General features: G+C 44.8%; 1 protein-coding gene across 1 annotated transcript; it reads right to left on the bottom strand.

Moving 5' to 3' along the window:
- Positions 1 to 11,159: 11,159 nt before the first annotated feature.
- LOC145360203 (E3 ubiquitin-protein ligase RNF186-like) lies at positions 11,160 to 11,849 on the bottom strand. The gene has a single exon (XM_080215240.1). It carries the CDS (start codon positions 11,800 to 11,802, stop codon positions 11,167 to 11,169), a length of 636 nt encoding a protein of 211 aa, XP_080071366.1. The 5' UTR covers positions 11,803 to 11,849; the 3' UTR covers positions 11,160 to 11,166.
- Positions 11,850 to 23,729: the final 11,880 nt, after the last annotated feature.

Here is a 23,729-nt window from a genome sequence, read left to right as displayed (position 1 = left end):
CTGCTTCAAGGCGGGGACTGGAGACAATGTGCTGCAGTTCTGGAGTAAGGTTTGAACACACTTCTGATTTTGGGGTGAGATTTCTCCAACTGAACCAAACCAACATCTTGGAAACAGTAATTCTGATACTTCCTTGCTTTGAATGTATTTGTACTGCAAACTTTAAAACAGATATTTATGAATCATATGCTTACAGTGTACAGTAGTAAAGTACAGTGGGTAATAATTGCAGTCTCAGAGCTCCAATTAGGGACATTCCTGTTGAGAGCAACACGCAATACTCACCTCATCAATCCGAGCAAAGTCTCCCATCAATCACTGCAAAGTAAATTGGACTGATTAAACGCAGACTTTGCACTCGAACAAGAGGAACAGTTTCTAAGATGGCAAGTTGCACCATTTGACTGTGCCGTGTGAAATAGGAAAACATGCAGAGCGGGAAGTGGATGACTCGCCGGGTACGACCTGCAACTGATTATCCGCAGCTTGTAAATCACTCTGCCCTGTCGGCCTGCATGGCGCAGTGGGCAGACGCCAGCCTTTCACAACAGGGAGAAATAAGAAGTACTGCGGATGCTGGAGATCGGAAATAAAAACAGAAAGTGTTGGGAAAACTCAGCAGGTCTTGCAGCATCTGTGGAGAGAGAGACAGAATTAATATTTGGAGTCCAATATCTTACTGTTCTTCAGTTCCAAAGAAGACTCACAATGGGCTCGAAGCGCTAACTCTATTTCTCTCTCCACAGATGCTGACAGACCTGTTGAGTCTTCCCAGCACCACCTGTTTTTATTTCACTACAAAGTCCTAGAAGGGACTGGTTCTTGTTTTTTTAAAATTCATTTTTATGGGACATGGGCCTCAATGGCTGGGCCAGCGTTTATTGCCTATCACTAACAAGGTGGCACAGTGGTTAACGCTGCTGCCTCACAGCTCCAGGGACCTAGGTTTGATCCCCAGCTTGGGTTACTGTCTGTATGGAGTTTGCACATTCTCCCCATGTCTGCATGGGTTTCCTCCAGCTGCTTCAGTTTCCTCCTACAGTCCAAAAGACGTGCTGTGTAGATGTGTTGGCCATGCTAAATTTTCCCTCAGTGTATCCGAACAGGCATCAGAGTGTGGCGACAAGAGGATTTTCACAGTAACTTCATTGCAGTGTTAATGTAAACCTACCTGTGACACTCATACATAAAACTGAAAACAACTGCCTTCCATTTCAGAGTCAATTGTTGTCGTGGATCAGGAGTCACATGCAGGCCAGAACTTCCTTTCCTAAAGGACGTCAGTGAATTTATAACAATCAACAATGGCTTCGTGGTTATCATTAGAAACTTTTCAATTCCAGATTTTTTATTGAATTCACATTTCACCATCTGCCATAGATGGGATTTGAACCCTGGTCTCCCAGATCTTGTTCTTGGCTAATCCAGTGATAATATCCTACACCATCACCTCCTCGTTATGTTAACATAGTCCAACAATGGTAAGGTTCAGTAACAAGTGAGATTGAGAAATCAGGGCCCTGCATTCCAGCAGCACCATTCTGACAGCAACAACTTACATTTAGGTAGAACCTTTTGCGTAATAAAACTGTACAAGGCAGATAATAGGAGCATTAAGCATTATAAAACATAACACTGAGCCACACAGAATTTAGGTCAGATTGCCAGATTACCTTAATCAAAGTTTAAAGATCCTATGAAATGAGGAAAGCAAGTGGGAGAGACAGGGTTGGGGCGGGGGGTGGTTTCGGGAGGGAACCCCAGAGTTTACAGCCTAGGCAACTAAAGGGGTGGCTGCCAATGGTGGAAGAATTAAAAATGGGTATGCCCAAGGGACCAGAATTAGAGGAACCGAGATATCATGGAGGGATGTGGGGACTGAAAGATATTACAGAGATATTAAATCAGATTACAGTGCCAGCAATCATATTAGATATGATATTGTGAACAAAACCTATAGATCCAAACTAAACTTCAAAATCCAAACAATTGGTCTGCTCTCTTACACAATCCCAAGAATGGATTAAAAATGGGGTAGCGAATTCAAATTTAAACAATAGCACCTTGATTGCTCAGGGGAGATGGCGGTGCACTCGTTCAGTGATATTATCTCTAGGCTAGTAGTCTAATGACCCAGCGTAATGCTCTGGGAGCAAGTTCAAATCCCACCACAGCAGATGGCAAAATCTGACTTCAATAAAAATGACTGTGAAACCATTGTTGTAAAACCCCACTTTGTTTCTCAGGGAAGAAAATCTACTATCCTTACCCAGCCTGGCCTACATGCAATGTGGTTAATTTTTCATCTGCTCAGTCCGAAGGAAACAAGTGATGGGCAATAAAAGCTGGCCCATCTCCCATAAATGAATCATAGAACCCTACAGTGCAGGAAGAGGCCCTTCGGCCCATCAAGTCTGCACCAACCACAATCCCACCCAGGCCCTACCCCCATATCCCTACATATTTTACTCACTAATCCCTCTAACCTAAGCATCCTAGTACACTAAGGGGTAATTTTTTAGCATGGCCAATCAACCTAACCCACACATTTTTGGACTGTGGGAGGAAACTGGAGCGCCTGGAAGAAACCCATGCAGACACGAGGAGAATGTGCAAACTCCACACAGACAGTGACCCAAGCCAGGAATCGAACCCAGGTCCCTGGAACTGTGAAGCAGCAATGCTAACCACTGTGCTACCGTGCCACCCAATAAAAACGATGTTTAAATATTTTTATGTAACCTTCTTAACTACAGGAATTCTCTGTTCTTCAACTGTTCTTTTTGACAACAACAGTTATTTTCTCTCATCATCTCCTGAAGGAGCTGTTTCCAAGCATCATAGAATCCCTACTCTGCAGCAGTGGCCATTTGGCCCATCGAGACTATACTGACTCTCTGACAGAGTATCCTAACTAGGTCCTCTCTCCTGCCCTATCCCTGTAACCCCACACATTTAACACAGCTCAGCCATCTAACATGGACATCTTTGGACACTAAAGTTGGAATTTTCCTGTCCCATCCACCAGGGGAATTGCAGTGGGCGGGTCAGGAACATGCAGAGGTTCGTTGACTTTGGGCAGGATCTTCTGGTCTAGGGGTAAGCTGGGAAATCCGAAGCTTCGCTCGCCCTGAAATTGTAAGATCCTGCCCGAGGTGAACAGACCTTCCCATGGTCCGCCCCTCTCCTGCTCCGATTCCCAAGACAGTAAAATCCCAGCCTCAGGATCAATTTAGTCTGGACAATCTACCTAATGAGAAGAGGCCTGTATTAGATAGAGTATTCAAATGTGGGGTCATCCCAGCCCTGCAGTGGATCGAGAATGCAGTTCTCCTTACTCTGAATAATATCAGAACAAAGTTGTATTGTGCATGTTTGAAAAGGTGCAGAGCACACTGGAATTATCGCATCGCTACTGACTCCAGAAAGAGCACAGTACAAAGTCTTTAAACACCAGGCTAAAGTCCAACAGGTTTATTTGATAGCAAACGCCATTAGCTTTCAGGTCACTTGCTGCTCTGAAAGCTAGAAGCATTTGCTACCAAATAAACCTGTTGGACTTTAACCTAGTGTCGCAAGACTTCTTACTGTGTTTACCCCAGACCAATGCCAGCATCTCCACATCCAGAAATAGCAAACAGTGCCATCAAGTGGGAGGATGTGAAAAACTGTTTCTTTCATCATCCAACCAAATATACTTTGATGATTCCAGGCAACATTATTAGCACCAAGGTAAAAGATGCTGGAATCTGAAACAAAAAACTAAAAATGCCTGTTAGTGTCTCAGAATGTGTAGGTTAGAGAGATTAGCAGGGTAAATTTGTGGGGATAGGGCTTGGAGTGGGATTTTTGTCAGTGCAGACTTGATGGGCTGAATTCTGCACTGTAGGGATTCTATAATTTATAAAAAAGATCCACTTTTGAGCTGCAAAGGTGCTATCTTTAGTCTTTTATTTCATAATATCTGCACAAGTACAGCATGCAATAAAGAAGGCAAATGGTATGTTGGCCTTCATAGCGAGAGGATTTGAGTACAGGGATAGGGATGTTTTACTGCAATTGTATATAGGATGTTGGTGAGGCCACATCTGGACTATTGTGTGCAGTGTTGGTGTCCTTACCTGAGGAAGGATATCCTTGCTATAGAGGAAGTACGGTGAAGGTTTACCAGGCTGATTCCTGGGATGGCAGGTCTGTCACATGAGGAGAGATTAAGTCGGTTAGGATTATATTTACTGGAGTTTAGAAGAGTGAGAGGGGATCTCATAGAAACTTGAAAAATTCTAACAGGTTTAGAGAGGGTATTTTCAGAAAGAATGTTCCCAATGGTGGGAGAGTCCAGAATGAGGGATCATAGTATAAGGTTTTTAGAACTGAGGTGAGGAGAAATTCCTTCACCTAGGGAGTGGTGAATGTTTGGAATTCACTACCAAAGAATGTAGTTGAGGCCAAAACGTTGTCTGATTTCCAGAAGAAATTAGGTATAGTTCTTGTGGCTAGAGGGATCAAGGAACATAAGAGAAAGTAGGGATCAGGATATTGAATTTGATGATGAAGATGAATGGTGGAACAGACTTGAAGGGCCAAATGGCCTACTCCTGCTTCTAGTTTCCATGTTTCTATGTGTCATTATCTTCTTTAACCAACACTAAAACTTCTGTATCCCCATTGCTAAAAAGGCCACCAAAATGTTTGGTTTCCTCTTTAAAACTTTTCTGGTCAGTAACTCCAAATTCTCCTCGGCTCAAGTCTTTCCCAAAACTTGAATATTGATCCCATGTCTACAAGGCTCTGCTGCCTGCCTGTCACTTTTATGTAGGATACCAGAAAAAGGTCAACAGCTGACAATCTCTCTTGCCCGTGGGCTCCAGATTCTCTGTTTTAGATCCATTGAATCCCTACAGTGTGGAAGGAGGCCACTTGACCCATCAAGTCTGCAACGACTCTCCGACAGAGCATGTTAACTGAGCCCGAGATTTCAGAGGGCTGTAGGGCTAAAGGAGGTGACAGAAATAGGGAGGGCGAGGCTGTGGGGGAATTCAAAAATAAAGAGGATAATTTTGAGATCAAGCTGCTGCCTCTTGAAGAGCCAATGTCAGTCAGTGATAGCAGGGGCAACATGGGTGAATGGGGTTCAGTGCAAGTTAGGACATGGGCAGCAGACTATTGAATGAGCTCAGGTTAATGGAAGATGGACGATAGGTGGTGAGGACAGCAGTGGAATGGCCTAATCTAGGAGTAACAAATACATGGATGAGGAGGGTTTCAGCAGTTGATTAACAGAGGCAGAAACTTATCTGCAAATTTAATCCAAACTATTACGTAAAATCAGAAATCTTGTGATTCATTAAAAAGTACAGAGAATTGTGCCCATACTGAATCCATCTGAAAATTGTCTGGAATTTAACACATGGCACGTTGAGATGTTTAGTGGGATGTTTACACAGATAGCCCATCAAGTCTGCACCAACTCTCTGACAGAGCATCTTTACCCATGCCCACACCCCCCCATCCCCATAATCTCACACATCTACCCCTAGCCCATACATCTTGGGACGCTTAGGGGCAATTTAAGCATGGCCAATCCACCTAACTGCACATCTTTAGATTATGGGAGGAAACCGGAGCATCCGGAGGAAACCCATGCAGATATGGGGAAAATGTGCAGACTCCACACAGACCTGAGGTCAGAAGTGAACCCAGACCCCTGGTGCTGTGAGGTGACAGTGCTAACCACTATGCCACTGTGTAAGCAGGTTAAATTTTACTGAAAAATCTCACAGGAGACGTAATTGTTAGATTTCACATGACCACTTGCTGAAACAGAGACAAACCTAAACTTAGCCCCTGAAACAACGGATTGAAGTGTTTTAAGTAAAAGCAAAATACCTCAGATGCTGGAAATCTGAAATAAAAACTGAAAAAGCTGGATAAACTCAACAGGTCTGGTAGGACATGTGGAGAGAGAAACAAGAGCTAAAATTTCGAGTCCCTTTTACAGAATGATCCAACATTTCGTTTTTATTATGAAGTGTTTTAAATCACAGGTTTGAATTTTAAACTTCAGACACTCACAAACAAGAGCTGCATGGTTGTGTCTCATATCCACAATTAGGATGTATTTAGCTGGAAAAGGCAGTAATAATGTGGAACCCAGTGATACAAGGAGTAGCTGAGATGAATAACTTTGGTGTATTTAAGAGGAAGCTCGGTTAAACTCAGGACAGAAGAAGGAGTGGGAGGCTATGCTGCTGGTGTTAGATGCGCAGGGGTGAAAGGAGGTTGGTATGTGGTCTAAATGTTGGTATAGATCAGATAGGCTGAAGGTCAGTTCCTGTGATGTAGATCACAGAATTGGTACAATGCAGAAGGAGACCGTTTGGCCCATCATCTCTGTACCAGCCCCCCAAATGAACCACTCACATGGTTCCATTCTCCCTCTGTTTCCCATAACCCTGCACATTCTTCCTTCTCAGATAAGTCTAATTCCCTTTAGAATGCCTCGCTTGAACCTGCCTCCACCACACTGTCAGGTAGAGCATTCCAAACTCTTAACTACTTGCTGCATAAAGAATCTTCTCACCAATCGCACTTCCTTCTTTTGCCAATTACTTTAAATCTGTGCCCTCTTGTTCTTGATCCTTTCACAAGTGGGAATAGTTTCCTCCCATCCTTTCTGCTCTGTCTAGACCGTTTATGATTTTAAACACTTTTATCTCAAACTCCTCTTTTTTAAGGAAAACAGCCCTAACTTCTCCACTCTATCTTTATCTTTGTGGATATTAAGGTGGCGGATGTGTTAGAACTTTTGAATTCTATCAAGATAGATAAGTCGCCGGGACCAGGTGGGATGTACCCCAGGATACTGTGGGAGGCAAGGGAAGTGATTGCAGAGCCCCTGGCGATGATCTTTGCGTCGTCAGTGGAGACGGGAGAGGTTCCGGAAGATTGGAGGATTGCGGATGTAGTCCCTATTTTCAAGAAAGGGAACAGAGATAGCCCGGGAAATTACCGACCGGTGAGTCTGACCTCAGTGGTTGGTAAGCTGATGGAGAGGCTTCTGAGGGACAAGATTTACGAGCATTTGGAGAGGTTTGACATGATCAGGAATAGTCAACATGGATTTGTCAAGGGCAGGTCGTGCCTTACGAGCCTAGTTGAGTTCTTCGATAATGTGACTGAACACATTGACGAAGGAAGTGCCGTGGACGTGGTGTACATGGACTTCAGCAAGGCATTTGATAAGGTCCCCCATGCAAGACTTCTTGAGAAGGTGAGAGGGCATGGGATCCAAGGGCCTTTGGCCTTGTGGATCCAGAACTGGCTTGCCTGCAGAAGGCAGAGAGTGGTTGTGGATGGGTCTTTTTCGGCATGGAGGTCAGTCACCAGTGGAGTGCCCCAGGGATCTGTTCTAGGACCCTTGCTGTTTGTCATTTTCATAAATGACCTGGATGAGGAAGTGGAGGGATGGGTAAGTAAGTTCGCTGATGACACGAAGGTTGGTGGTGTTGTGGATGGTCTGGAAGGATGTCAAAAGTTGCAGCAGGACATAAATAGGATGCAGGACTGGGCGGAGAAGTGGCAGATGGACTTCAACATGGATAAATGTGTAGTCGTCCATTTTGGCAGAACCAACGGGATGAACGAGTACACTATCAAGGGCAGGAGTCTTAGTAGTGTTGAAGAGCAGAAGGATCTTGGGGTCCGGGTCCACAGGACTCTTAAATCGGCCTCGCAGGTGGAAGAGGTGGTCAAGAAGGCGTATGGTGTACTGGCCTTCATTAATCGAGGGATTGAGTTTAGGAGTCGGGAGGTAATGCTGCAACTTTATAAGACCCTTGTCAGGCCTCATTTGGAGTACTGTGCGCAGTTCTGGTCGCCTCACTATAGGAAAGACGTAGAAGCTATTGAAAGGGTACAGAGGAGATTTACAAGGATGTTGCCTGGACTGGGAGGCATGCCTTATGAAGTTAGGTTGAGGGAGCTGGGACTCTTTTCCCTGGAGAGACGGAGGTTGAGAGGCGACCTGATAGAAGTTTATAAAATGTTGAGAGGAATAGATAGGGTGGATTCTCAGAGGCTATTTCCCCGGGTTGAAATGGTCGCTACGAGAGGACACAGATTTAAGGTGCGAGGAGGAAAGTACAGAAGTGATGTTAGGGGTAAGTTTTTCACTCAGAGGGTGGTGAGTGAATGGAATCGGCTGCCATCAGTGGTGGTGGAGGCGAACTCGCTGGGGTCTTTTAAAAGACTTCTGGATGAGTATATGGGGTTTTATGGGATTGGGGGTTATAGATAGGTCTATAGATTGGTAGGTGTTGATGTGATCGGCGCAACTTGTGGGCCGAAGGGCCTGTTTGTGCTGTAGTGTTCTATGTTCTATGTTTATAACTGAAGTTCCTCATCCCTGGAAACATTCCTGTGAATTTTTTCTGCATTCTCCAATGCCTTCACATCCTTCCTAAAGTGTGGCACCCAGAACTGGACACAATACTCTAGTTGAAGCCAAACTGGTAACTTAAACAAATTCAACATAGCCTCCTTGTTCTTGTATTCTATGCCCCCATTAATATAACCCCGGGTACTGTATGCTTTCTTAACTGCTATCTTAACCTGCCCTTTAATGATTATTGTACATATACACCAAGGTCCCTCTGTTTCTTCAACCCTTTTAGAATTGTACCCTTCATTTTTTATTGTCTCTCCATGTTCTTCCTGCCGAAATAAATCTGCACTGAACTTCATCTTTTTTTATTCATTCATGGGACATGGGTGTCGCTGGCTAGCCAGCATTTATTGCCCATCCTCAGTTGCCCTTGGAGAGCAGTTGAGAGTCAACCCCACATTGCTGTGGCTCTGGAGTCACATGTAGGCCAGACCAGGTAAGGATGGCAGATTTCCTTCTCCAAAGGGCATTACTGAACCAGATGGGTTTTTCCAACAGTTGACAATGGTTTTATGATCATCAGTAGATTCTGAATTCCAGAACCAGCCACCTGTCTGCCCATTGTCTCTGACCCTTTGAAGTTTGACACTATCCTCCTCACAGTTCACAATGCTTCCAAGTTTTGTTTTATCCACAAACTTTGAAATCAGGCCCTGTGCATCAAGGTCGAGGTAATTAATATTTGTCAGGGAAAGCAAGGGTCCCAACACTGACCCTTGGGGAACTCGACTACAAATCTTCCTTCAGCATGAAAAACATCTACGTACCTTTACCCTTGCTACCTATCATTCAGTCAGATCTGTATCCTGTCCCCTTTATTCCATGGGCCATAATTGTGTTTGCAAGTCTGCTGTGCGGCACTGTATCAAACACCTTCTGAAAGTCCATGTACACTATATCAGCGGCATTACCCTCATCAACCCTCTCTGTTACCTCCTCAAAAAAACTCCGACAAGTTAATCAAACATGATTTTCCCTCAAGAAATTCATTCCTCATATAATCCACATTTGTTCACGTGACAATTACCTTTGCCCCGAATGATTGCTTCTAGGAGTTTCCCAACCACTGAAGTTAAACTAACTAGCCTGTAGTTGCTGGGCTTATCTTTACACCTTTTTTGAACAAGGGAATAACATTTACAACTCTCCATTCCTTTGGCATTACCCCTGAGTCTCAGGAAGACTGAAAAATGATCTCCAGTACCTCCACAATTTCCACTCTCACTACCCTCCATATCCTTGGATGCATCTCATTCAGTCTCCCAAGTACAGACAACATATCCAATACGTTTTTTTTCAATTTTAAACCCATCTAGATTAACCTATTTTTTACCCTGGTCTGGATAGCATCTTCCTTCGCAAAGACAAATGCAAAGCTATACCCTCTGCCTCCATGTCCAAATCTCGTTTTTGTTCATAATGGACCTTACTCCTCCTTTCACCTCCCTTTCACTATGTATAGGCCTGTAGAAGACTTTGGGATTCTTCTTTCATTTGTCCTCTTTACTTCTCCTACATTTAGCTTGGTTTTCAATTGTATTTTCTGCTTAACATCTGTAATAAGCACACCTTATAAAGTTTATTTATCAGTGTCACAGGTAGGCTTACATTAACACTACAATGAAGTTACTGTAAAAATCCCCTAGTTGCCACACTCTGGCACCTGTTCGGGAACACTAAGGGACAATTTAACATGGCCAGTGCAATTAACCAGCATGACTTTTAGAGGAAACTGGAGCAAACCCATGCAGTTATGGTGAGAACATGCAGATCCACACAGGCAGTGACCCAAGCCAGGAATCAAACCCAGGTCCCTGGCACTGAGGGAGAAATATTAGCCACTCTGCCACCATAACACCCTAAGATGGGCATAACACCCTAAGCTCTGTATTGGCCAGGAATCGAACCCGGGCTTCCCACGTGGCAAGCGAGAAATCTATCACTGAACCACCAATGCACATAAGATAGCTTTTCTTTCTTAATTTCTTCTACAGTCCAGGGAGCTCTGGGTTTGTTTACCTTACAGTTCTAAGTAAAAAAAGTGTTGGATTGTTCAACTGTTGTAATTTAAGATACCCTTGCATGAATAATCAGTTTGCTTGATGTTTTCTTGGAAAAAACTAAGTTGAGATGTAAACAATTTGAAAACATGGATAGAAAAAGTTCCGTTTATTTGGTATTTCTCAGAAGTAGCAACACTTTAGGTACAGTACAATCACACAGAGGCAAAGTATTGCATCAACCCAGCTGTCTCCTTTTGTTATTCCTAGGCATACATTCCATATCACAGAATGTGAAATGGATTTTGACCAAAGTTCACACTGTTTACTGTGGAATGGAAAAACAGGTGCAGTCTTTGATTAGAATCTCTTTCTCCCCACTGACCTTCAAGGTGCCGAGTAAACACAGATCTCAGATCCGCAAGACCAGCGACTGGTGGGTCCCACCACCACAACAAAAAGCACCCAAACCCCCTTTTAAAGGTAGGGCTCACGACTACAAAATTCACCGCCGGTCTAAACTAACATAACTCTAAACGGTTCAAATGACAATATTCATACCAAGTTCAGTGAAAATTTGAACTCCCTTGGCTCAGTTCCCATGATTGACAGGAGGCGCACTTGCAACCCCAACCAAGCTCCTGTTTATTATTGTGTACAGTGAGATTTCCAAAGCACCAAAGTTTGACTCGCGATCCAATTCCGTGTGAGCATTTGGTGTTAACAATTGAAGAAAGGCAGGCAGTCGCAACCCGTGGTGTGCTGCCGGCGTCTTTCACGTTGACAGGTGATGTAGAGAAGGACCAGCCCTGTCAGTGCACACAGGGTAGTCAGGATAATCAGAATCCAGGTCAGGGCCCAGTTTCTGAAGAAATACTGCAGGGCAAACATGAGGATGGAGAAGAAGACCATGGTGAGGAGGAAGCGCCGGATGGCGGCAGCTGTCACCCTGTTCCTGAAGTGTTCCTCCTCCGGGTCCGGATGGCTGTTGGTCTCAGCGATGAGGGTGAAGGTGCTGGTGTGGCTCTGCAGCAGGAGTTGGGGAGACAGCAGCATCTCGGGCACAGGCTCGCGGAAGGCAGACATCCTCCTGGACAGGCCGGCCATCAGGCCCTGGTGGTCAGGGAGATTGCTGATCTGTGCATCGATCACCGGCGTGGAGTGTCGGCAGAGAGGGCAGGTGACAACCCAGGAGCTACCTTTGCCGTCTGACATGATGATCTTCAAACAGATCGCACAGAAGCAGTGCTGGCACGCTAGTTGCTTGGGTTTGCGAATGAAGTAATCGTACTTGCTGAAGCAAATGGGGCAGTCATACTCTGGCACTGAGGCATTTCCTACAGCCGCTTTCTCCATCCTGACTCAAACTGATACTCAAGAGGCAGAGTGTAAGCTCCGTCTGGACTGCTCCTGTCCCCGGGCATTTGCTGTATTTATAGCTTTACAGCAGGTCATTCACATGAACTTTCAACTCAAACATTTTATTTTACAGTTCACTCAAGGGGTGTATCAGGTGCAATGTGTAACTAATTTAATGGGTTTATAGTTTGACTTGATAAGATCTAACTGACTCAGTTCAGCAGAGGCCGGTGTTGTGAACTAAAGTTCTTTCTATGTCAATGACACACACTCGATAGACGGCTGGGTCTGTGCTGAGGGGGCTGCCCTTCCACTGCCAGGGTGTCCTAACCAACTCTCACCCAGATTTCAAATAAAAGTAGGCGGCATGGTGGCACAGTGGTTAGCACTGTTTCCAGCGTGGCTGCGTTCCACAGTCCAAAGATGTGCAGGTTAGGTGGATTGGCCAAGGGAAATTGCCCCTTAGCATCAGGGGAACTAGCTAGGATGAATGCATGGGAATAGGACCTGGGTGGGATTGTGGTCGGTGCTGACTCGATGGGCCAAATGGCCTCCTTCTACATGGAACGATTCTGTGCTTCTATGAAAAGCAAAATAATACAGATGCTGAAAAGCTGAAATAAAAACAGAAAATGCTAGATAATCGCAACAGGCCTGGCAGCATCTGTAGAGAGAGAAATAGAGTTAACATTCTGAGTCTACATGGCTCTTCTTCAGAATTGGAGCGTAAATTTAACAGATTATATTTCTGGGGGTGCGGGAGAGGAGAACAATAGTCAGTGCTCAGTGAAAGCAAAGTATTGAGTTCAATAACTTCAGACTGTGAACTTTCCCTTTTATCTTCACCGCCCCCCCCACATTTTGTTCTTCATTTATTGGTTTGTCCCAATGCAAATGCATCCCCTCTCCTATTATTACATTCTGCTCTTTTACCTTTATGCCGCTATCTGTACCTTCTTCAGTACTTAATCCTACCATTAACACTCCCTTTGTCTAGTGTCCATGACATTTGAGTTGGTGTCAAACTTTGCTTAATGAGACACTGGCCTTCGGATGGTAAAGGTGTGATACAAATGAAACCTGTCGCTGTTGTCCTTCACTGTCAGAGCTGAGTGAGAGATGATGAAATGACAGACACAAGAGTGTGTCGCTGGAATGCAGGTTTCTGACCATCAGCCCAGTGGCTATGAAACTCCCTTTTTAATTACCAAAGAAATGGGCCAAAATCCTGGAACTCCCTTGCTGGCTTAGGCTGAATAAACTAGGATTGTTTTCCCTGGAAAAAGGGAGGCTCAGGGGATACCTGATAGAGGTCTACAAGATTATGAGAGGCATAGACAGGATAAATAGTCAGAGGCTTTTTCCCAGGGTGGAAGTGTTAATTACCAGGGGACACAGATTCAAGGTGAGAGGGGACAAGTTTAAGGGAGATGTGTGGGGGAAGTTTCTCACACAGAGAGTGGTGAGTGCCTGGAACGTTGTGCCAGAGGAGGTGGTGGAAGCAGGCACATTAGTAACATTTAAGAGGCATCTGGATGGGTATATGAATTGGGAAGGAATAGAGGGATATAGACTGAGTAAGGACAGGAGTTGGTTTAGTTAGGGCATCATATTCAACACGGACTTGGAGGGCCGAAGGGCCTGTTCCTGAGCTGTACTTTTCTTTGTTTTTTGTTCTTTGTTCTAACAACACAGTGGGAGCACCTTCACTACACAGGCTGCAGAGGTTTGAGAAGGTGCTTAACAGCAGCCTCTCAAAGAAACAGGCAATAAAAACCACTGGCTTTTGTGTGATGTTCAAATCCCCCTGAATGAATTTTTGAAAAGGGAGTTCCTACTTCTGCTGATAAATCCTTGATTGAACATTATCCCACTCTTATCAGCTGTTTCACATTGTGCACAATAAGAAAGTGACCTCAAGAATAAATACAAGGCAGGTTTCCCAGTGGCTCCACTACCTGCTCCACTTTCTCATAGAACAGAATCCCTGCAGTGCAGAAGGAGGCCATTTGGCCCATTGAGTCTGCACCAACCACAATCCCACCCAAGCCCTATCCCCATATATTTACTGTAACCAGTCCTCCTGACTATTTATGATGGCCCATCACCTAATCTGCACATCTTTGGACTGTGGGAGAAACTGGAGCATCTGGAGGAAACCCACACAGACATGGGGAGAATGTGCAAACTCCACACAGACAGTGATCCAAAGCCAGAATTGAACCTGGGTCCCTGGTGCTGTGAGGCAGCAGTGCTAACCACTGTGCCACCGTGCCACCCCAAAGATTTGAGTCAGTAGTTAGAAAGATCTACGGGTTAGGTTGATTGGCATTGCCAAATTGCCCCTCAGTGTCAGGGAGATCAGCAGGGCAAATACATAGGGTTATGGGGATAGGGCCTGGGTGGGATTGTTGTCGGGACAGGCTTGATGGGACGAATGGCCTCCTTCTGCACTGTAGGGATTCTATGATTCTAATATCAATACAGCAGCTGAAGGCAAATTACTGCTGGAATCTGAAACAAAAACAGGTAATCCTGGAAAATCTGAGCAAATCTGACAGCATCTGTGGAGGCAGAATGGAGCCTAATATTTCAGGTTGACTCTTTGTCAGAGCTGCAATATAGCAGCTGGCAGAATCTGTGCTGCACCTTCTTGGCATCAGAAAATTTTAAACACTCTTGGTACTTGCCTGAATTTCAAATATTCTAGATTAAATGTTGATATTAAATATATTTTCCTTTGTATTTTACTCTCTCTTTGTTAGTAACTGCATATGTATAAAATTGTAGATATCTTGGAGTATTTAGGCCCTCCCAAATGCTCCAAGATATCTACACTTTTATACATCCTTGGAACATCTGGGCCCTCCCAGTGGATCTGCCTGCCTGACTCACAACACGGCCCACAATCATGATCCCCTTCATGCTCCACCCCTGCACGAACACACTCCCGCCCCACCCCTGCAATACCAAACTGTTTGCCATCTGAACTCCTTTGATGGATTACTGCATCACTAACAGCAGACCCCTATATAAGAGGATGTATCATAAAAAATAGCAAACTAAAGGCAAAACCTTGTGGAAATGAATGTGGGGACATTGACATCAGAACCTTGTCTTTCACCTCATAATTACAGAATCGGAAAAGACATTTTCAAACTCAATCTTCCCGAAAGGAGATGGAAATATTTCCTAAAATACTGTTGTGTAACATTTACTGATAACATCAAGCTTAGGTGCCCTTGCTAAGAATCAGGAAGAAGAATGGAATACTCAAAGCAATCATACATTTACTGGGTGGGCTAAAAGGTAGTTTTAAAGGCTAAATTTAAGGTAGTGTCATTGGGAAATATGTGAGTAATGTGATATTCAGTTAGGCCAGTGGTAATTATCTGTGTTGTCACACTGCTTGACTTGGATCGAACCAAAGTTTCCTCCAATCAAACACTGGGATGGTTGAAGCCAAAACCTTCAGTCCTCACCTCAATATCCTAACCCCTGATTTGTCCCTCTTCCTGGCTACTGTTGCAGTCCAAAGCAGATGGTTTGTGACCTCAATGGCCTAGCTGGCCCTGAACCAATGATCTAACTCCATAACCATAGAACCTTAGAAAAGTTGCGGCACAGAAGGATACCATTTGGCACATCTTGTCCATGCCAGCCCAAGGCATCCTGGTGCCTTTTTCACCTAATTCCACCTTCCTGCACCAGATTGATAGTCCTGTAGCTTACAGCATTAAGGTGCCGATCCAGGTCCTTTTGAAAAGAAGTGGAGATGCCAGCATTGGACTGGGGTGGGCACAGTAAGAAGTCTCACATTACCAGGTTAAAGTCCAACAGGTTTACTTGGCATCACAAACTTTCGGAGCACTGCTCCTTCATCAGGTGAATGCAATAAACCTGCTGAGGGAGCAGCGCTCCAAAAGCTCGTGATTCCAAATAAACTTGTTAGACTTTAACCTGGTGTTGTGAGACTTTTTACTTTTAAAAAGAGTTTGGAGTCTCTCCCTCCATTGCCAACTCGGGCAGCGGATCCCAGACACCCACCACCCTTTGCGTAAAAAAAGTTCTTCTTCACGTCTCCTGTACACCCACTGCCACTTGTCTTGAATCTATGCCCCGGTTCTACCATTCCCCATCAAGGGAAACAATTTTATCCTGTCTACTCTATCAGTTCCCCTCATAATTTTGTACACCTCTATCAAGTCACCCCTTAGCCTTCTTTGTTGCAAAAAAAAACCCCAATCTATCCATTCTCTCCTCATAACTACACTATTTCAGCTCAGGCAGCATTCTTGTAAGCCTCCTCTGCACTATTTCCAGAGCAACTACGTCCTCTCCACCATAAAGATTGCCTGCTTTGTAACACTGCCGATCTCCACTCCCTGCCTCAGCCAACAGAAATCAATATCTAAGCCTTTGCTATCTCCAGACCTGACCATCCCATTGCTCCCTTGGCCAATCTCCCATCAACCACTCTCCAAAAGTACAAGCCCATCAAATCTTCACTGCCCTCACCCTAACTCGCACCAGTCTCATTGACCCCATCACCCCTGAGCTCGTTGACCCACAATGACTCCCAGTTTGACAATGCCTTTGAGACTAAAATTCTCATTCTCATGTTTAAATCAGCATTGTTATTAAAATTTCAGGGAGCACAAGCTACTTTCAAACAGAACAGAACAATGAGGGAGAAAAGCAGAATGGCTGAGTATCAATAGGAGTTGGATCACATTACTTGGACCTCCTTCCTTCATATCAATTATTAATAAGGTAAAGAGGGGGATGAGATCACTAGCTTCTAGTGGGCCTGAGTAAGATGCTCTTTTGGAGAGTTGGTGCAAACTTGATGGGCCAAAAGGCCTCCTTCTGCACTGTAGGGAATTTGTGGTTCTAGAGAAAAGTAAACATTTATTTATTAGTCACAAGTGAGACTTACATTAACACTGCAATGAAGTTACTGTGAAATTTCCCTAGTCACCACACTCCAGCATCTGTTTGGGTCAATGCACCTAATCAGACTGTGGGAGGAAACTGGAGCACCCGGAGGAATCCCATGCAGACATGGGGAAAACATGCAAACTCCACACAGACCAAGGCAGGAATGGAACCCTAGTCCCTGGTGCTGTGAGGCAGCAGCACTAACCACTGTGCCACCATGCCACCCCAGATTGCTGGTTACAGGGAATTTTCTGACTACTGACCTCAAAGAAAGCCTCATTTCCTTTCAATTGTTTTTTCTTTATTATATGCCAGGCCATGTTTGGTTATTAGTTTTATCAGCATTATTCACTTTTAAATTTTCAACCACAGTGCTAGGTTACTTCATCCCAGTTAGATCATTACAGCTGATACCCAAGCTGGAAGTGCAGGACTTTAAAAAAAGCAATCAGGCTTCCAGCTCCTGATTGCTATATAATGTGGTCCAGAGGGAAGTACAAAGAACAAAGAACAAAACAGCCTGGGAAACAGGCCCTTCAGCCCAACGAGCCCACGCCGCCATTTTAACATTACCAGTCCCCCCCCTCCACCCATGACCCTTATCTATTGTTTTATGGCAATTCACATTGAGGGAATTTAGGGACAATTTATTACTTCCAATCAGCCTAATAGCACATCTTTGGGATGTGGGAGGAAACCAGAGCACCCGGACAAAACCCACGCAAGCACGGGGAGAATGCTCAAACTCCCACAGACACTGGCCCAAATCCATGTGTCTGCACAGCAAACAGTGGTAGTCACTGAGCTTTTTTCTGTAGCCTTTTGAAGTTTAAAAGTTTAATGTTTATTTATTAGTGTCACAAGTAGGCTTACATTCACACCACAATGAAGTTACTGTGAAAATTCCCTAGTTGCCACGCTCCAGCGCCCATTTAGGTGCACTGAGAGAATTTAGCATGGCCAATGCACCTAACCAGCATACCTTTCGGACAGTGGGAGGAAACCGGAGCACCTGAAGGAAACCCACGCAGACACAGGGAGAATGTGCAGACTTCGCACAGACAGTGACTCAAGCCAGGAATTGAACCCGGGGCCCTGGTGCTCTGAGGCAGCAGTGCTAACTACTTCAGAAAAAAGCACTGTGGCTGTACCTGCACCATATGGACTGCAGTAGTCACTACTTTCCTGAGAACCCTGCCAGCCCATGCTAAATCATAGGGAGGAGGTGGTGCGGTGTTGTTGTATTGTCACTGGGCTAGTAATGCATAGACCAAGGTAATACTCAGGGTTCAAATCCTATCACAACTGATGGTGAAATTTGAATTTCAGAAAATCTGGATGACTGCAAAATGATGGTTGTAAAGTCTCTCTGGTTTACAAATATCCTTTGTTGAAGGGAAAGCATTGCACATTCTTTCTTTTCCGATAGCAATACCTCAATCAAATCTCTCACCCCCCCCCTTTCAGGAGGGGAGGCACTGGCATAATGGTATTATCACTGGACTAGTAATCCAGAGACCCAGGGTAATAAAACACATCATAAAACTCATCACAATATTCCCAGTTTCAAAACCAAATTTAGAAACTCTGCTGATGCTTAAGTCTGATTTGTATTCTTGGGCAGTTTTTGTCAATGGGGATTTGCGGGGTAAATCCATGAGATTATGGGATAGGATGGGGGCTGAGCCTGGGTAAAATACTCTGTTGGAAAATTGATGTAGGGTCAATGGGCCAAATGACCTCCTTCCGCACCGCAGGGATTCTATGAGCGTGCCTATGACTCAAGAGCAGAGAAAGCAGTGCATCTCATGTTGAACTTTGCAATCAGGGCCTGTTGGAAAATAAACGGATTTAGGATCTTGTGTCTCCATTCTCCTGGTTGCAAACCCCTCCCTGCTGCCTGGTCAGGAGCCTGGCCAACTTCATCCAGGTCCAGGCCCAGACAGGAAGACTGGGCATTGAGGGGATAGACATTATTCAAGAAGTTCAATTTTATCCATAACACACTGCACACACTCTGGAAATGTAACTGTACAACTGCGCAGAATTAAGTGTTAATGATCAGAAGCAGGAAAAAATCTTCAATTCATTTTGGGAGTTTTTTTATTCGTTCATGGAATGTGAGTGTCATTGACATTTATTACCCACTTATTGAATTACCCATTTAATGAATGGAGTGACTTGCTTGGCCAGTTAAGAGGGTACTTAACCATCAACCACATTACTGTGGATCTGGAGTCACATGTAGGCCAGACCAGGTAGGATGGCAGATTTCCTTCCCTAAAGGACAATAGTGAACCTCCTTATGACAATCGACAATGGTTTCATGGTCAACAGTTCCAGAAATTTTTTTATTGATTTCAAATTTCCCCATCTTCTGTGATGGGATTTGAACCCTGGTCCCCAGAGCTTTACCCTGGGTCTTTGGATTACTAGCCCAGTGACAATAACACTACAATATGGCAGAGTGGTTAGCACTACTGCCTCACAGCTCCAGGGACTTAGATTTGATTCCCAGCTCTCTGTGTGGCGTTTGCACGTTCTCCCCTTATCTGCATGGGTTTCTTCTGGGTGCTCCGGTTTCCTCCCACACTCCAAAGATGTGTGGCTTAGGTTGATTGACCATGCTAAATTAACCTCAGTATCAGGGGATTAGCAGGGTAAATATGAGGAATGGGGCCTGGGTGGGATAGTGGTCAGTACAGATTTGATGGGCCGTATGGCCTCCTTTTGCACTGTAGGGATTCTATGAATAGTGAATTGAGTGGCTTGCTCACTGGCTAGTTCAGAGTGTATTTAACAATCTGCCACATTGCTGTGAATCTGGAGTCACGTATAGGCCAGACCAGGTAAGGATGGCAGACTTCCTTGCCGAGAGGGCCTAGTTTCTGACAGGTCCCCTTGAAAGAGAAGACACACCCAGAAGTTTGTCTGGAATGTATAATTTGATGCTGCAGAGTAATTCAATCCTCTCTGCAATGTGCAGTTTGATCCAGACCTTGTCAGTTACCGGTTCCAGCACTCCCAGTGTTGCTGTAATTGTACAGTATGACTGAGGAAGGTGCCAATCTTGTGGGAACAATGATATGGTCGATTGCTCAAAGTCAAGTGACAGTTTTCTTATCTAGTATTTTGCAACTGTATAATTACAGTTGTTTCTGGCTGGTAAAATAAAAGACAATATACTCTAACTAGTGGTTTAGAACAAAGAAAATGACAGCACAGGAACAGGCCCTTCGGCCCTCCAAGCCTGCACCGACCATGCTGCCCAACTGAACTAAAACCCCCTACTCTTCGGGGGACGGTATCCCTCCATTCCTATCCTATTCATGTGTTTGTCAAGACGCCCCTTAAAAGTTTAGTTTTTTTTTGGAGTTTTAAGGGTTTTCTTTCCCCTCCAAGAAGTGCAAACAATTAAGTTCAAAATGAATGGGCAAAGTCAAGGTGATAACTTGATTTGATTTGATTTATTATTGTCACATGTATTAACATACTGTGAAAAGTATTGTTTCTTGCGTGCTATACAGACAAAGCATACCATTCACAGAGAAGGAAATGAGACAGTGCAGAATGTAGTGTTACAGTCATAGATAGAGTGTAGAATAAGATCAACTTAACGCAAGGTAAATCCATTCAAAAGTCTAACAGCAGCAGGGAAGACGCTGTTCTTGGGTTGGTTGGTAAGTGACCTCAGATTTTTGTATCTCTTTCCTAAAGAAAGAAGGTGGAGGGTATGTATAATTTGATGCTGCAGAGTAATTCAATGCTCTCTGCAATGTGCAGTTTGATCCAATCCTTGTCAGTTACCAGTTCCAGCACTCCCAGTGTTAATGTAATTGTTGTACATGTGCCAAGTGCGTGGGGCCTTTATTGTGCTGGCTGCTTTGTCAAGGCAGCGGGAAGTGTAGACAGAGTCAATGGATGGGAGGCTGGTTTGCGTGATGGATTGGGCTACTTTCATGACCTTTTGTAGTTCCTTTCAGTCTTGGGCAGAGCAGGAGCCAAACCAAGCTGTGATGCAACCAGAAAGAATGCTTCCTATGGTGCATCTGTAAAAGTTGGTGAGAGTCATAGCTGACATGCCAAATTTCCTTATCTTCTGAGAAAGTAGAGGCATTGGTGGACTTTCTTAACTATAGTGTTGACATGGAGGAACCAGGACAGGTTGTTGGTGATCTGGACATCTAAAAACTTGAAGCTCTCCATCCTTTCTACTTCTTCCCCATTGGTGAAGACAGGGGCATGTTCTCCTTTCTGCTTCCTGAAGTCGATGACAATCTCTCTCGTTTTGTTGACATTGAGGGAGAGGTTATTGTTGCTGCACCAATTCACCAGATTCTCTATCTCATTCCTGTACTCTGTCTTGTCATTGTTTTAGATCCAACCCATTACGGTGGTGTCGTCAGCAAACTTGAAAATCAAATTGGAGGGGAATTTGGCCACATGGTCATAGCTGTATAAGGAGTATAGTAGGGGGCTGAGAACACAACCTCGGGCACTGGTGTTAAGGATGATCGTAGAGGAGATGTTGTTGCCTATCCTCACTGATTGTGGTCTGTGAGTTAGGAAGTTCAGGATCCAGTCGCAGAGGGAGGTGCCAAGGCCCAGGCCATGGAGTTTGGAGATGAGTTTCGTGGGAATAATAGTGTTGAAGGCTGAGCTCTAGTCAATAAATAGGAATCTGACACAGGTGTCCTTGTTTCTAGGTGTCCCAGGGTTGAGTGCAGGGTCAGGGAAATGGTGTTTGCTGTGGATCTATTGCGGTGGTAAGCAAACTGTAGTGGATCCAGGTCACCTGGGAGGCTGAAATTGATGCATGCCATGACTAACCTTTCAAAGCACTTCATAATGATGGATGTCAGAGCCACCAACCGATAGTCATTAAGGCACACTGCTTGGTTTTTCTTAGGTACCGGGATGATAGTTGTCTTCTTCAAGCAGATAGGGATCTCAGATTATTGTGAAGAGAGGTTGAAGATGTCTGCGAATCCCTCTGCCAACTGATCTGCGTAGGATCTGAGTGCACATCCAGGTACTCCATCTGGGCCAGTCGCTTTCCATGGATTGACCTTCAAGAAAGCTGCTCTGACATCTGCAATGGTGACCCCAGTTACAAGTTCATCCAGAGCTTCTAGGCTGGAGGGCATGTTCTCGCGGACCTCTTGCTCAAAATGGGCACAGGATGCATTGAGCTCATCAGGGAGGGATGCGGTGGAGCTGGTGATTTTACATGCCTTCATCTTGTGATCTGTTACATCCTGCAGACATTGCCATAAGCGGCGGGGGGTCAGTGTGGCCAGCCTGGGACTCTAACTTGGTCTGAAATTGTCTTTTGGCATCTTTGCTGGATCTCCTTGGATCGTATCTGGCTTTCTTGTATAGGTCAGTGTTGCCTGACTTGAACACCTCAGACCTGGACTTCAGCAAGCAATGGATATCCCTGTTCATCCATGATTTCCGGTTGGGCAACACAAGGATTTGCTTCTTTGGCACTCAGTCTTCTACACACTTACTAATGAAGTCAGTTATTGTAGTGGCGTACTCATTCAGACTGGTCGCAGAGTTTTTAAATACTGACCAGTCCACTAACTCCAAGCAGTAGGAGATCATCCGCTTCCTCAGACCAACATTGCGTGACTCAGTTTGATGAATTCCCCTGCTCCAGTTTTTGCTTATAAACTGGGAGCAGGAGCACAGCCTTGTGATCTGATTTGTCAAAGTGTGAGTGGACGACAGAGCAATAGGCACGTTTGACATTTGTGTAGCAGTGGTCTAGGATGTTTGGGCCTCTGTTGGAACAGGAGACGTGCTGGTGGTAACTTGGTAATATGCTTTTGAGTTTGGCCTAATTTGAAGTCACCGGCCACAATGAACAAGGCTCAGGATGTTTCATCTCACTTTCAATGTTAACCGAAGTCCAGTCACATCAGCAAATGGCCCTTCTGGGACAGCAGTGGTTAGCAGTGCCGCCTTACAGCAGCAGAAACCCGGGTTCAATTCTGGCCTTGGGTGATTGTGTGGCGTTTGTATGTTTGCCCTGTGTTTGCGTGAGCTTCTTCTAGGTGCTCCATATAGGCTAGTGGCCCTTGAAATGGGACAGCTGTAGCAAGGTTATCACATGCTTGGGTTCACACTGCAAGAATGTTGCAGATATTCACTAAGGTCAACCTTGGAAGTCCAGCATCAGCACACGACCACCTGAACCAGGCAGCAAGCAGCTTCAGGCTTGTGTTGTATCTTTATAGGATCTACGTGCAATCCCGATCTTCAGGCTCTCCCTTACCAGAGTAACAGAGATCTGACAGTGAATTGTATAGAGAGAACAGAAGCCAGGATGGAGTTACAAACAGTTATAAATTCCTGGCAGTGAGTTACATAATGAGGCAGCATGGAGGCAAAGTGGTTAGCATTGCTGTCCCACAGCAACAGAGACCCGAGTTCAATTCCAGCTTTGGGTGACTGTGTGGAGTTTGCATGTTCTCTCCATGTCCGTATAGATTTCCTTCAGGTGCGTCGGTTTCCTCCCACTGTCTAAAAACGTAAAGGTTAGATGGATTGGCTATGCTAAATTGTTCCTTAGTGTACAAAAGATGTGCAGGTTAATTGGATTAGCCATGGGAAATGCTTGAGGTTATGGGGATATGGCAGAGGGGAGGGCCTGGGCGGGATGCTCATTGGGAGAGTTGGTGCAGACTTCATAGAATCCCTACAGTACAGAAGAGGCCATTGGTCCCATCAAGTTTGCACTGACCACAATCTCACCTAGCCCCTATTCCAGAAACCCCACAAATTTACCCTGCTAATCTGACAGTAAGGGTCAATTTAGCATGGCCAATCAACCTAACCTGCATATCTTTGGACTGTGCAGGGAGGAAACTGGAGCACCCAGAGGAAACCCACATAGACATGAGGAGAATATGCAAACTCCACAGACAGTGAACCGAAGCTGGGATTGAACCCAGGTCCCTGGTGCTGAGGCACCA

Source organism: Carcharhinus amblyrhynchos, chromosome 30, assembly GCF_965287045.1.
Source record: "Carcharhinus amblyrhynchos chromosome 30, sCarAmb.v2.hapA, whole genome shotgun sequence".
Taxonomy (NCBI): domain Eukaryota; kingdom Metazoa; phylum Chordata; class Chondrichthyes; order Carcharhiniformes; family Carcharhinidae; genus Carcharhinus; species Carcharhinus amblyrhynchos.
Note: the sequence above shows the minus strand (reverse complement) of the source record. Positions and strands in the feature narration are given on the sequence as shown.